Source organism: Etheostoma cragini, chromosome 1 (genome assembly GCF_013103735.1).
Source record: "Etheostoma cragini isolate CJK2018 chromosome 1, CSU_Ecrag_1.0, whole genome shotgun sequence".
NCBI classification, from domain to species: domain Eukaryota; kingdom Metazoa; phylum Chordata; class Actinopteri; order Perciformes; family Percidae; genus Etheostoma; species Etheostoma cragini.
Genome location: NC_048407.1, coordinates 27,899,860 through 27,915,947, shown reverse-complemented (window position 1 = coordinate 27,915,947; position 16,088 = coordinate 27,899,860). Strand labels below are relative to the sequence as shown.

At 42.6% G+C, this 16,088-nt stretch overlaps 1 protein-coding gene across 2 annotated transcripts in view; it reads left to right on the top strand.

Moving 5' to 3' along the window:
* Nucleotides 1-7,757, top strand: part of fto (FTO alpha-ketoglutarate dependent dioxygenase) — a 126,401-nt gene extending 118,644 nt beyond the window's left edge. For both annotated transcript variants that reach the window (XM_034870017.1, XM_034870007.1), the window contains 2 exons: nt 4,844-4,984; nt 6,276-7,757. In XM_034870017.1, coding sequence (XP_034725908.1) covers nt 4,844-4,984; nt 6,276-6,282 — 148 coding nt within the window. In that variant the 3' untranslated portion in view covers nt 6,283-7,757. The remainder of the gene's footprint in view (nt 1-4,843; nt 4,985-6,275) is intronic.
* The last annotated feature ends 8,331 nt before the right edge of the window (nt 7,758-16,088 follow it).

Sequence of the window (16,088 nt, the reverse complement as noted above, 5' to 3'; positions counted from 1 at the left end):
GAGAGTTCACAGGACCCTTGGAGTCTTGGGTGGTGTAGGTTGAGCTCGACACTTCACAGGTTGGGCCATGTTCTTAATGTCTCCCTGTTAAACTGCCCTCTGCATGACATCACTAATATCTTGCACAACACCGTAGAAAGACAAGTTTGTAGATAAATGCTATCTGTCTGTTTTCTCTCGCCCGTATAACTGCATGACATACAAAGACAGATGACCTCAGTCGCTCATTTCTTACTCGACATTGCATAGATACAGAATGTACATGGATAATATATTTCTTTCTTTCTTTGCTCTCTTTGCAACGTGATTGCATGCCTTACCTTCAGGGTCAGGCTGATTTATGAGAGACATGCCTGTTTTTTCATGACTTGTTTGATTGCATTTTCAGCTATCGGGCACTCAGAGTGCCAAGACCATAAAAATCCACACCTGCACAGGATTGAGGCTCAGATGTAGCGCAGGCACAGCATGAGGAAGCAGGTGATCTGAGGCATAGTACAGCTCAAAATGTTCATGGGTGATTGATTGATTGATGTTCTGTGTCATTTCACTTTAACACAGGCTTTGTTTTTTGGTTCGGTGTAGCTAATGCATAGGGCATGGCACATATTTTGGAGATGATTCTCAATGCACACGTTCCAATGCAGACGTTCCTATTATAAACGAGGCACATGTCTAATGAATATTTTAACAAATCTTTATCTTATTAACAAAAAACTATGTACAAAGCATTTTATGTTATCTATCTCCTAGTTTAACGTGAGTCCTTAAATATTATTTTTATTCATAGTTTTATTTATTTTTTAGTGGGTGCATTTTTGGCATTATTTATACAGGACACTGAAGACAAGAAAGGGGAGATAGAGGGGGGAAGGACATGCAGCAAAAGGTTGGAGTCGATCCCAGGCCCGCTGTGTTGAGGACTAAACCTCAATATATGGGCGCCCGCTCTACCAACTGAGCTTTCCAGACATCTGTGAGTTTTATTTCTTAACACCATTGACTTCCAACACTGGAGTGGATTGATTGGGTTGTTTTACTGTACTGGATTTAATAAATTGCTATTAAACCTCGAACCGAAACCTCACAATACTATCGATTCCTACAGAACTTTCAAAGAACACATATTAAACATTGATGCACCGACAGAAAGGTCATTAGCATTGCTCTCACATAAAACGATTGAACCACATCAAGTTTAGAAAATATACCTGAGCTTCTGGAAATTCCTTCCAAAAAGCTTTCCATCAGCGTGGCGTGACTCCCCCCTCGTCCTAAAATGGTGTCCTGAGTCTAGCAGCCTAAGCTGTCTAGTCCCAGGTGGGTACACATGACCTCCCATAGCAATAATGCAATAAGCGTTGTCTCCTATCTGTGTTCTCTGGGTTCTTTTTCACTTGACCTGTCACAATTGTGCATTTATCAGTGTAATTGCAAGGGTTGGAAGCACTGATGTTGTCTATTAGGCGGATTTCCATCCTGTTAAGAGCAGAGGGCCTTTTAATGTATGGCCCTGCTTAAGTGAACTGCTACACAATTACACACCAGCCAGAGATTGAGTGGGCTGATGATGCTGATGATTGTGATGGTTGTGATAGTGGTGATGGCAGTGATGATATTGGACCACCCTGCACTCTTCTAATAAGCCTTTCAGATAGAGACTAAGAGTGAAACAACAAAGTGAAACCGAGGTTAATCATTTTATTTACTCGGTTTTGCTCTATCTCTCTTTCCCCTCGTCTCTCTTTTCTTTAACCAAGTGATGGAGCCAGGATCGTGGAGTGGGGGGGGGGGGTTGATGGAAATCAATGGGTAGAGCATTACAGTAAAACGTATTGATTAGGAGACCTGCGAGCAGTGTGTTGGTCGCAGAGATGGTGGAATGATGCAATGCTTAAAGGAATTTATCCTTTGACTTTTACATTAACCTTTTATTGACTGCTTTGCCTGTCCATAATTAACACTCACTTTACTAAAGTGGTTAGTTTGAGCGCGAAGGGGGCTCCGGACCTTATTGCAGCGAGGGCCGTGGAGCTCCCGCCCCAGCTGCAGTTCAAGTGCACTGTGCTGCATGGAGGGAAAGGCCTCTGTGGAATAGAGGCGATAGAATCCTAGATACCTTTCACATTAGCATACCATTTGAGCAGGGGCCTGCAGGGCTATAAGGTTTCAGGGCAAATTGAAATGAGTGATTGTGTTGCCAATCTCTCTTGACCGAGCGCCAGATGGGATAGTTAGGCCCATATCTGTCTGGGGTTAATCCATTGGAACAGTCTGGACTCACAAACACATTCTCTGCTCCTCCAACACCCCCACACACACACCTCTGTGTCTTTGACATTAACTTTAAGGTGGGCTGCTCTGCCATGGGAAAGTCTTTTGGTGAGCCTTGTTTGTACGCCACTGTGGCTTACGCTGATTTTCTAGAAAGAGCCCTGGAGAGCTTAAGGCACCTCGCTTGATATTGACTTTTTGTTTGGTTCCATTTTAGCAGTCAAGAGACGCTACTCTGTGAACAGTGGTAGATTGTGTAAAAGTGTGTGCGGAATTACCTTCACTATATTATCTTTGATAGTCTTCCAGTCTTGATATCTTATATATCTCTGGTAACCCAGGAGCCTTCTATTTGCAAGCTAATGTTGCAAGATCCCTTGTCAGATAAATGGAACAGCTCTGTTGAAGGCGAGTGGTCAGGTTTTTACGGTATGTAGCCTTTCAGAATGAGTCAGGGCAGCAGAAAAGAGGCGAGTGTTTTCTCTCATCGCTCTACTACATGAATACTTAATCAGACCGAATCAAAGGCCTGGGTTCCCTTGGTCTGTGGTGTCCTCAAGCTGATGTCAGCAGAACCACACAGTGTGTGTAAGTGTGTGCTGTCTGGGTCAGTTTGCTCTCTCTCTCTACCTCTCTTTCTCTCTCTTGCACACTCTGTAGATATATATGCCAGCCATGTCCTCCTCCTCCTCCTCTGAAGTGGCGCTTCCTTTAATTCGCACCCTAAATAAATGATGAGAACATTTAAACACACGGCTCGTCGCAAAGCCCCAAGGTCGCTTAATCGTGTTATTTATGAAGTGATGTGCTACATAATGGTACTTAGTGCATGTTAACAGATGCTATTATCAGGCCCTGATCCAGAGCGCAGAAGATATATTGGAACAGTGGATGTTAATGCTGCTCCTCACCACCGTAATGCAGCAGCTCTTTAACGGGCTAACCGCACCAAAATGCAGCACTTAGGCAGAGAGCCAGTTGAACATTAAGTGGCTCCGGTGAAAATATATAACCACAAATTGTGGCAGCCCCCGGCTGTCCCCTGACAACTTTAACATCTCCTCATCTCATCCATAACCGGTCCTCTCCATCCCCTTCTTTAGTCGTTGGCCACAAGGTGGTGGTGGTCATGTATGTGTTTATGTATATCTCTGGGTTATGTGTAGTTTTTTTAGGGTGTGGATAGGGTAAAGATATATGATAGGACAGACCCTGGCATAATGACTGAGCGGGGAGTATAACTGGCTATGTGGCTCTACAATGAAATCTAAGGCCACCACTCACAAGCACACACACACACAACACACAAATGCCATCGTCCTCCTCTCCCTCTTGCACCTCCAGGTCAGGGGTCACTCTCATCTGTCAAGAGGCATAGGGAGGGCAGATTTACAATGACAGCGGAGAGCAACACCAAGTCACTGCCGTAAATATTTACACTGGTCTGACAAAAGATGTGGCTAAGGTCTGTGGGGGTTCCGAACACTGCAGAAATTACAACTAACCCCAGATTATTAATCATATGAAAATCACGCAGTGACATGAAGAGCCTGGATTTCTCACAGCTCTGTCATGATCGCTTCAACAGAGAGTGATGTTCTTGTGAAAGTGTCCTGCTGTGTTAGTGTGGTGTGCCTGCATGTGTGTAAGAAGAATGGGGCATTAATCATGTTACATGATATCATGCTTTCTGATCAGCCTGATACTGTTGCTGCCATTTATGGCTTTGGAGACACTTCCCTGACGTATCACTTTCTCCCACTCTTTTAGCGCCATTTAGCTCACTGGCTAAAACGTAAATGCAACAAAAAGGAAGTACACGTTGCAAAAAAAATCTATAATTTCAATATCATTAGCAATATGTAGGGAAAAGACACATCCTCTCATCTCCATTTGTACGGATAATTTTAAATATCGTCCAGTCTCCTTTAGATCACACAGACACACTTACTCTTTCATATCCTGGGGTTTTTTATTGAGCCCAGTATTATTAGGAGTGATAAAACGGAGAAGAAACACACAAGTACGACTTTCTCCTGGTCAGACATCCATTATCCACTGTGTTTTTAGGGACGAGTTAACAGGCACACACACACATAGACACACACACACACATCATTGACTTAACTTGACATTTCTGTGACTGACCCCTTTAAAGCCCCCATCAGTCAATACAGAAAGACCAGAAAGACTTCTGTTTATCTTCACCTACTACAGTGCCTCTGTTGTCAACTAGCACTAGTTCCTGGGCTTTACAGAATAATAATATCCTAGATTTTTAAGTTGTATTTGAAGTTGCAGTTCTAAAAGGTGAAGGTACACAACTCTTTGAAAGGATTTTAGTATAGCTTTGTAAATCAGTAGCTTCATATGGATTTGACTTAATACACCATTTCTCAAATGTTACGAGGACCGTAAGACCCGACAACGCCAAAAATAAAAGCACTGGTTGAAAGTTTAATGAGCGACCTGAGACACTTGCACTAATGCTGATCAGTGTTTACGGGTTGGTTTTGATGGGAGGGAGGAGTTAATGGGTGTGCTTGTTTCCTGTGTCCTGTTGCCTCAGGTGCCACTCAAGTCTGGCCCAGACATTACCCCCTGAGGAGGCCCCAGTGGACCGGCCCTTCTGGGGTGTGGATGACCCCAGCATGCCGCTGCCCTTTGATCTGGCTGACATCATCAACAGAGTGGAGTCGCTGCTGTGGAGGTGAGCTTGAGATGGTGAAGTGTGGAAATTTGCTTATGTACACATTGTATGCATACATAGCTCATGCAGTGTGCATTCAATCACAGGTGGAAACCTGTGAATGAATCAATGATGGTGTTTTATTCATTACTCACACATGATTTATAGGCTTTTCATTATTATTGACTAATGTCTTTATTCTCAAAAACTTCACAGACCCAACGTATAATGTGAAAGTTGATGAGGAGTCAAAAAAGAAGTGTAGATATGGGTTTGCATGTTGTGCATGGCAGGGGACATATGCCAAAAGAAATGGCCCGAGGTATGATCAAACAAAGGGCCACTGTGGGGCTGCAAGAGGAATATGAAAAAAAGAATGACTCTAAATGATCACCTTTGGGAGCTGCTCTCCTAAAAAGTTTGTCCTGGCCTTCAACTTCATGCACAGATACACAGAACTCACACACCTGGTGTCTCACGTGCTTTAAATACACACTCGACTAAACTTACTGTCACATACTCTAAAAGATGTATGTGTATGTAGAGTAATTCAGAACTGTTTTTTATTTAACCCTGGTATGGCATTCAGGTCAAATTGAGCCATTTCAAATTTTACAAGAAGAAAAATGGTACAAGTTACATTTTATTCTACCTGAAAATCAACGGCCTTACCTTATTTTCTATGATAAACATGTATTCTTGACTCAATTCAGAAAAGTATTCTTGATATGACCACTCATGTTTTTTTTCCATAGTGGATGTTACCATGAATTATAACCTTATGACAAAAAACGAATCCCACTTCCATCTTTAATTGTCTGCTAGTAGAGACTGATTGCATTCCCTAAACATGTATGTTTTCTCAATTTTTGGAAATTTAAATAAAGACAGTATTTGTTAATAGATTATGAAGTAAAATTGTATTTCAGAATTGTTTTAAAACCCAAAATAAGTCACGGGTCAATTTGACCCAAGGGATACGAGAAGGTCCCGAAAGTGAAGACAACAAGGGTTAAAAAGGCCAATAGATTGAATTAGGCCTAACTAAAGTTAGACAATGTCTGTCTATCTATTGGTCAATCATGAATACAGCATGTATCTTGGGCCATTCTAGGCTGCATTTCAACCACTTGTTGTCATATAGCAACCTTTTATAATGGTCAACATACAAACTTAAATGGGCTTTTATATCTATATTAAACTTACATTTACATCTTAACATCAAGTTCACTTCACAGGAGGTCTTATGTCCAATCATGATTGATAAAAATGACAAAAATACATTTTGATCATTGCCTTTTTTTTTCAACAGGATGTGAAGGATGGATAGAGGAAGTGAGAAAACACACCACCAGCTTTTCTGAATGGCCCCCACAACAGATCCCACAAAGACTGATTTCCTTTTGATTGGATCATCGAAATCCCCCCCTTCCCCCTTCCCCCTTCCCCCTTCTCCACCCTCCACTACCCCAGCTGACCCTGATATCTCTGCTATCCCTGTTGGGAGATGGCTCGATGGAATCCAGAACACCACAATAAAACCAGAATAGTGCTACAGTAACATGCTAACAACGCAAGCTTAGCGACAGGCTAATAGTGTCACAACGGTCTAACAAAACATAAGTGGAACCTGCATTTCAGTGTTAGCATACATTGTGTAACTATTTATTTCAGTGTATTCTGTTACTTAATCTCATGTAACCATACATGCTTTTATCAATAGATTAACTAATTCACAGTAGTCACAGTACAGTACATACATATATGCTTTCTATTTGTCACACAGTGTTATAATACAGTATAGAATGGTAAAAAAAAAAACGTACTTTGCTCAAATGGTATTGCATTCTTCATTTGCGTTAAGTGTACTCCCTTTTATTGTGTTAAGAAATGGAATGAGCCCCAAGAGACCAAAGAAAGATTGTTGTAAGAAAGTTATGAATGTCACTCAACGGAGAACATGAAGAATGTGTTTTTTAGTGTTTACGCCGCGATAGTGTGCTTGTGCCATATGGAAGTGTGTGTGTTTGAATGTGTGCATTGAGCCATGTGAATATACATGTGATCAGACGCTCAACCTCCCACTTGTCTACATGAAGGCGCGTGTGTATGAATGTGATAGTGTGTGTGTGTGTGTGTGTGTGTGTGTGAGCCTGTAGGCAGCCTGCCAGTTGTTTGTTCTTGAAGATATGCATATGGAGAAACAGAGACTAGCAGTGGGGCCCCTCTGCTTCTGCTCTGATGAAAGGCAGTACTGATAGAATGACCCGGAACACAACCGCCGTTTCTCATAATTACGGCTGTTCTATCGCTTTTAATTGCTCTTAAAGTGTGTAGAGCACCACGTTCCCCTGTAATGCTGCAGGCCATCCAAGAGAGTGAGAGAAAGATCCGGCGCTTCTGACAAATCCACTTTCAAAACAGCCAAAAAGGGTGGAAAAGGGGGCCGACGTCAAAGCAGTGTAGCAGCTCTCCTCGTTTGATTCCTTTCGCTGTCTAGTTCATGATAAAATACAGACTCTGTTTACTATTAAAAATGCAAAATGCATTCGTTTTTTTTTTTTTTTTTTACTTCTGAAGTTTTTTCCAAGATGTTAATGGTTGCCAAACGCTGTTCTTCTCGCTTCTTCTTTTGCTGCGCCTCTCTTGTTTGTTGTTGTCAGAGAGATTTGTTTGTAGATCGGCAGTAGCGTTGACTTGTTTGAATCACTCTGCGCCCTGCGCCACAGCTTGTCTGTCTGAAGCAATAGGAATGGCAGTAAATAAAAAAAAAAAACTGTGTTTTATCCAACAACCTGCATTCCTCTGTTCTTTGTGTGATTTTGCCCATTTTCATTTTTTTTAATTCCTAGTGGACAACACGCTTATGACAGGTACGTGAGTTTCTTCATACATGTACGTGTTTCAGTTTGGCTGTTGATTGGTTGTTTTTCTTCTAATAGGTTTGACCTGACCTTAAACTTGCATCCCATACAACCATGTGTCTCAGTACTCTCCCACTGTGGTGAAGGTGAGTTACTGTGCTCTGAATTAGCCTCTCCGTGCAATCTGTCTTCCTCAAGATAAAGAGGACAGAAATGGACAAAGATCCCTTATTTAGTGGTATAACTCACTGGCAGGACGTATATATCCACACCAGACCAAGATTAAACAGTGCTTACATTACAGTTGCTGAGAGACATTCACAAGTCCAGTATTTCTAAATATACAGTCATGTTAATTTGGTTCACAAGATGGTTAGAGGAAAAGCAAATACATGTTAAAAATACTTATCGATATGCTGCTTTCTTTTCACAATTATTAAAATCTACAAGTAGGGAAACCATTGACCTCAAACTACCTACTACAAACGACTTTTATCCCATTCAAATCTAGTTTGAATGCAACCACCTCAAATCCATCACCAATGTAATATGGACTAGCTATAGTAATAATTAACAGTGCTGCATCATTCAAGACTTTTTTTATTGGGGCTGGTTCTTCCAGCGTTTTTCTGTTATTGTATATTAAGCCATTTAGCTGCATGGCTATTGGGGGGAGGTTAAAATTGCTATGTTGGTTGGTCTGCGGCTGTCGGTCAACCACTTGGGTCTACACAAAATTGTGTACAGACGTTCATTGTTTCCACATGATGTTGCCTTATTGTTTTAACAATATTTGCCAAACTGATGACATTCCCTTTGTGTTAGATGCTACTTAGCAAATGTTAACATGCCAAAAAGCTAAATGAAACAAGGTGGACGTTATACCTGCTTAGCATCAGCAATTATATAGCAACATTGTCATTTGAGTACGTTAGCATGCTGACGTTAGCATTGCGATCAAAGCACTGCTGTACCTAAGTACAACCTCATGGAGCCGCTAGCATGGCTGTAGACTTAGACATGTCAACATCTAGAGGCAAAGCAGATGTCCGCATGAAAGCAAAAGAAACCTTGTTGAATGAATTATTGATTTGGAGTTTTCATTTCATGTATTTGAATAAGTGCACATTCAAGAAAAAAACTTTGTCTGTTACATACATACAGACATCTTCTCTATAAACTCAACAAGAAAGCCTTTGCATCAGTACTTGTTTTTTTTTTTGGCCAGCTGCTAGCTATCTGTTTTCTCTAAACTTCAAAGGGACAGGCTGGATTAGCAGAGCAAACAGCTTCTATGACAGATTGATTGATGGATTGATTGATTAAGTGATGTCATCCCAGAGATGAGGTGATGGCTAATGTTCTGTATCTGTCTCCGAAACCTCAACCCCACACCCCCTACCAACAGTGGACCGCCATCCCAGAGGTCGCCCATGTTAACCACTTCCTGTAGTGGCTGAGTGACTGAGTGATGGATGAGCACGGAGCGCTCTCCCCTCGGGGGCCGACTAAAAAAGGGCCCCACTTGAAGAGACAATTACACAGCGCTGGTGAGAGCCACAGGTATGCATTGTTCTGACCGGGGTCAGCCGCCAGCCAACCAGCCAAGCCACCCTCAATTAGGCCAACAATAGGTGCAGGGGGAGATAAAATAACCAGGTGTGTAGTGGGGAAAGGTATCGGTTTGGGGTCACATTCCAGTCAAATGTTTCAGTGTGTGGCTATAAGGCCGGGGTTGATTGTATTGATCTATATCCCAACTGTTTTTATATATAATTTTTAAATAATGGTGAAGAAACATAAAAGATTTATGATGTTCTTTTGGTGAATAAGAACTACCAATGTCAGTGAGGGAGAATTCTATTTTATGTTGAGAATACAATTTCAACCCTAATGTAAACAAATTTTACATATTAAGACTGTATAACTGTACTTGTTTTTTTGGACCAGACTTGGTCCATTTTACTGTTAGTACAATACACGCAGTTTTTGTGTTTTGTGTCTATGAGAATGAATACATGTGCACTCTGTGTGCTGGTTTGTACAAATGAAGAGATGTGTGTAATGTATCTCAGTCTGTGTGTGCGTGTGTGTGTTTCTGTGTCCCCGGTTCCAGAATGCAGGCTGTTGTTGAAGGCCCTCGGGCCAGAGAGGCAGTAGTAATTGTAGAAGCAGGCTGAAGAGCTGAAGATAGCATCGCAGCTCTGGGGCGGCTGTCAGCACTGGGACGGGCTGCACTCATTTGTCACCAACACAGACAAACACCACTCAGCACTGGCAAAACATTGACTTGATTGACTACATGTGAAGAAACACCAGTCCTAAAGTCTTGCAACTGTTGATTGCACTAAAGGTCATAAAAAAGGCAGACCGCAGGAGGTTGATGTCAGAGAAAATATAAGACAGGATGCACAGTGGATGTAACAATATAAAAGTGTTCAGATTTATCGATGAAGGTTTCTTGAAATGTGTCTTAAATAAAATGTAATTTAGTAAGATCAAGATACTGTAGTAGTATACAAATTGTGCAGTTATGTCTCAATATATCTGATGTATATGTATTGAGATTTTAAACTTTTTGAAATACCTTTTTAAATGCGGGTTACTAAAAAAATAGTCAATAATGAATCACTAATCCTTTGTGAAATATGGGTATCCTCTCCTCTTCTCTCTCTACTTTCCGTTTCCTGTGAGTGGGAGCGTGAGTGGTGGTGGTGGAGGTGCGAGTTGGCGCGGAGTTTTCAAACAGTTTCTGTCCCTGTTTTTCAGATTTTCTGACTGTATCTCCAATCTGTCGTTTTGTGCATGATCAGGTGAGTTTACTGAACTTTTTTTTGTGTGGTGTCTGCTAAGGAATCGGGTTTGTAGGTCGAGTATCTTTTCTGGGAGAAATGGCGTCCTCTGGGACACAGGGCGTGAGGATAGTCCCCCCCGGAGGGTAATGTTGCGGTGGAGGAAGTTCGGTAGTACTTCCCAGCCTCTTTGAGGCTGGGTGTCCTACACTGGGTCACCTGATGAAGATGACTGCTGTCTCTGGTGACGCCCTGAGAAGAAGTAGCAACATCACCTCCATCAGGCTGATCAACAGGGTCATGTATAAGGTTTGTTCTGCCCTAGAGCAGCCTCAGCGGACTCTGGTACGGAAGCAGTGATCAGTGGAGTGAGGGTTGAGAGTACAGTTTCCCCTCTCTGACTACTACCCCATCTGTGGTGGAGTGGTGGGAGAAAGCAGGCCAACCACGGTCTTTCTCAACCCCTCCCGTGGAAATGTTCCAAGATGCAGGGATGAAAGAGCTTTATCTACATGCATAAAGGTCCTGAACCTGCCATCTTTTGCTGAGCAGAAGGAGTTGAGGTAGACTAAGTTTTTTGTTCCAGACGTTTCCCCGAAAGCCGTTTGGCGATCCTTGTACAAGCTTCAATAACTTCAATGGAGGATTATTCATTGGGCTATAGCTACAAACAGATACAGAGAGCACATCGAGCTAGCGCTTCGAGCTTTTTGTCTTCAGGTGGCAACACTTGCACATTTGTTTGTTCAATGTCCTGAACAGACAGATCTGCTAGAGCTTCCTAAAAAGTGGGTTCAGGGTTTAGGAGAGATGTTTTTTTGGAGTTTTTTTATTTTTGATCACAATACATAAACCCAAATAAGACTGTTCATGTTTTATTGAACTTTTTGTTTGCTACAGCAAAATTGGCCATCTTGCTGTCACGAAGAAACAAGGCGCAAGGGGCTGGTGTTGTAGAGCCAATGCCGATGTTGGAAGGACTGTTAAAAGCCAGATTGAGGGTGGAGCATTCTTATTATCAAAAGATGGACAATGTGCTGGACTTAAGTCATTGTGTGGGCTGTAAGGGGAGTGTTATGCTCTGTGCTCAGTTTTTGATTTGAAAAGCAAAGTTTGTACTGATTGTATTTGTTTTTCTTTTTTTTTTTAGTTTAGGTTTTTTTCTTTTTTTTCTGTGATCTGAAAATGGTCCAATAAAGGGACTTTGAAACCAAACCCCTCCTCTCTTCTCCTCAGGCCTTGCCAGACTAAACCCAGGGTCATTAGTGCTGCTAGATTTCCAAAATCCAAAAAGCATCTCTTCCTGCAAACCAACTGTCCTATCTGTTAGCAGGCTGATCACCACTGACATCCTCACTGCCCCCAGTTCACTTAGTATTAGTGTGTAAGTAAAGTGATGATGAAGTCTTGATGCTGATGTTGAGGCTGTCAGGAGCCTGGCAGCTGAGCAGCCTTGACGACTACAGGGTATGGCATGATGAGTGTGAGTGTGTGTGTGTGTCTTTATGTGTGGTTGAAGAGAGCAGAGGCTTGCGGAAGAGAGCCTTTGCAGATCAAACAGCTGTCTGATGAAATGTAGAGCATGTTTGTGGGTCGTCGCTGTGGCCCTGGCTCTAGTGATCAGCGGCCCCAGAATCGTCTGTCCTGCAGGACCATTATTTTATCTCTCCCTCTCTCATTTCCAATCTCAAGTGGCTGACCCATTTTTCAGCAAACACCTTTGCTCAAATTGTCCACTCCATCTTCAGCAATCTACAGGAGCTCCCTTAAAAAGTCACATTTGTAGCATTTTCACATAAATATAGATAATTAAATAATGTCTGGATTGATTTAGATACATCGTTATACTTGCTGTAAACATAGAAGGCTGTTAGCAAGAAGATTAGGAGCCTAAATGCTAAACTGTTGATTAGACTGTTGGAATTTGATTGCAGAAGTGAACTGGGATGCTTTCAGGAATCAAACAAGAGTCAGTTTGGCGTGTCAGGTATTGCTCACCTTTATGTTCCTTCCATCAGTCTAGCATGATTTCAGTCCTGTCTGCTGTAACTGTAATTTTGTGAAACTAGAATACTACACATCGTTCTGTCTGTCTCTCTCCAAAGGCCCTTATTTACCTTATCTTTAAATACCCTCAGTGTTGTTTCTCCAGAGAGGCGCTTATGCATCCACGCTCATACCTGTTTCACTGTCTTACTGTTGCAAGCCCTGTTAGAACCCTGCCATTCATACCATTGGGATTGAATTGATTGTTTTCCAGCGTTAGCAGCTTCTCCGCCAAGTGGTCTTGATGTCAGGCCAGGCATAAATGAGTCATCTGCATCTCATCTAAAATGGATGAAAGGACTTTTGATATAGCCAACCCCCATCCCCCCTCCTCCCTGCACACACAAACACACACACACACACACACACACACACACACACACACACACAAACCAGCGGGAGGGAGAAAAAAGGCTAATGCTAGCATTACTTCATTTTATTAAGACAGACAGACACCTTGAGCCATTACTATTTTTGGAATGACGACACTATAAACCAGTAGGAACAAAGGAAGTTTAAGCAAGGAAAACTACCTGGTTACGAAAAGATTATGACCACGGTTAGAGGTTACCAATGTTAACTGACGGTCAAGTTTCAAGGTCAGACACGTGTTAAGACCTGCTAAACTTATTCTCTGTAACTTTACTCTGTGCTACTAAGAACGTCACATTATTTCCTGCTTTGGCACAGACCATTAACAGGGGTCAGTTTAGAATGTTAGCGCAAATGACCAATGCTGTTCTTTCTCTGGTTAGGACAGTTTCTTTTACATGGTTGCGCAAGATAAGAAGAGGAAGAACAGAGTGGCAGTAAATACCCCACAAGTGATGCATTCCACCTTGAGGCAGTAATGGACAAATATGTCTACTTGTCTTCCTTTACTACTGGGGTTTACTGGGTTCATGCATGTTTTTTTTGTAAAAATCTCTTTGATACATTGGATGTAACAAATGTTACAAAAAAATTGAGACTTGAGATCAAGATAAAACCCAAAAAAGTGTTGAGGAACAAAAACAATATTACGAAAAAAAATAAAAAGAGAGTACAAATAAGACATAGATTTAGCCACACAGGCCTTCACACAGCAGTTTAAATCTTGATAAGTTGCACGGTATTAGCCGGAAATAAGCAACTGAATATTTCTACTCCTGCACCGCTGCCATGTTGGTCTCCTGCCATAAGGAGACAGTGAGACCATGAGACAGGCATGATAAAATGGTGAATGTTAAGTGATTGGATGGGCAGGGTAGAAGTGGTAAGGAGTGGATGTGAGGTGGGCAGAGGGACAGTTTAAAAGAGGTAAGGAGAACAGGAAGATGTGATGTATTCATCAGGAGAGATGCTCACCTTATCTGCTCCAACCTTGAGGATGAAATGCCAGCCCTTCCAAACACACACACACACACACACACACGCACACACACACACACACACACACACACAGACATGTCCCCAGCGCCAACTCTGCTGCCCCTTGATTGACAGCTCTTTAAATGAGTGTCTGAGTAGCACTGGGCCCTGGCCCTCCAAATAAGTGGGCCGTCAAATTACATCCAGGGGACCGACTGGCCCCTCTCCCCTGGCAAAGGAGATCTATTTATTTGTCTGTTTATTTGCTTGGTTTAAATATTTGGTAGGGGGAAAATATTGAATTTTTGTCCCCCGGTCAAAGTCCCCTCATATTTAGTTAATAAAGAGCAGATGAGGTTGTTTGCCCAGAGAAGTGCAGGTTAGGGGACTTTATTTAGGGGAATCCTCAGAGAGAGATGGTGACCTTCTCATGGAGGAGAGAGTTGTGTACACTGAGCTGAGATTCACTCTCTCTCCGCCTCCATCAGTCTCTGCCATTCTTCAGTCTATTTATGATCTCAGACATGTTTCCTTCCCTCTTTTTCCCTGCTCTCCTGTCACTTCACATCCATTCTTTACTTTCTTGCAGCTCTTCTCTTCTCTTCTCTTCTCTTCTCTTCTCTTCTCTTCTATTCTACGTACATCCCTCATCTGACTTTTCTTTGCCTCCCTCCCTCCTGCCTCTCTTACTGCAGAGCCTTGCTCTATTTGACTGGAGTCTCTCTCTGGATTCCTCGGGCTGCATCCAGGTTAAACTCTTAATTGCCTCGGCGGTGGGTGGTGTAAGGCGCTGGCTCACTGAAGCTCAGCTGGTCCCTGTGCAGGGGGCTGTGGGGTTATTGGGCAGGTTGAGTTGTTCTGTGTTGGATTGTGGCTGGTGCCTGCTGGCTGACAGTGCTGGGAGATGATAAAGACTTATTAATATAGATGATGGAGATGACCTCTGACAGAAGCTCTACAGCGAGCCTCCACCGCATGTTTGAGACGAGACATGATGTCTGTGTGCTCCTCAAATCTGTCTCTATCTATCTATCTATCTAGCTATCTATCTATCTAGCTATCTATTCATATTTTGCTTCCCCATTTCTCTTTCTCACACTTGCTTTGCCTCTAAAACTACCGCCTCTCCCTCACTTCATCGTTCTGCACCTTCTTGTTCCATTTCTTAAAACACTAATACATTTACCGCATCTGCACGTCCACAATCAATACCCACTAGTGGGATGAATGTAAACCGTACATGCTGTTAATGTAGTGTAGACATCTGCAGTGTCTGTCGGCTTCCTGACTCCCCCATAGCTGGATAAATTGCAACAGTGTGTGTGTATGTGCATCAGTCAGTCTGACTGCCACAAGACCCTCTCACTTTGTCACATGCAACCACAACCAGCCCGCTTTGATTCAAGATGTGAGCTACCCCTCGGCCATGCCCCGGTACGATCTAATGCTTTTCTGCCAGTAAGATAAAGCCTGCAATACGACTGCTCGGCTAATCAATGGGATCAACACTGTATGCATCCGCTTATAAAATATGTCGACAGCTGCCAGGTCCTGTAAGTCACACAGGCAAAGTCATCTGTTTTTCTCCTGCCTTGACAAACAAACAAAAAGCTGTATACTGTACTGTATATGGGCTTTGCAGACAGAGAGAAGACAGCCTCAGAAGCCAATATTCAACCCTGGCTCATTTCTTAAGCCTACATTAGCGAGTTAATACCCCCCCATCGCAGAACTCCACCCCTGCCATTGATTCTTGTTTAAAAGGCTATGGGTAGTCGATACCACCTCCTCACCGCCATCTGTCTCTATTTACTAATAAATAAAGTGGTGAGCATTGACTGCTTTGGCCAGGCCTGTAAAAGCATGCATGCTAATGAGCACTGGGCCTCTGTGGCCAATGGAGGAGGGAGAAGGTGGGGATACTCTACCTCTCCGCTAACTCCGTCTCTGTCTCGATGGCTCTCACAAGGCACAGCACTCCAATCATGGTAATTGCCCGCCGATCCAGTTCTTGTTTAACATCGCTCATCAGACGAAATGCAATTTCACTTCAGCTGCATAGATTTTTCTCCT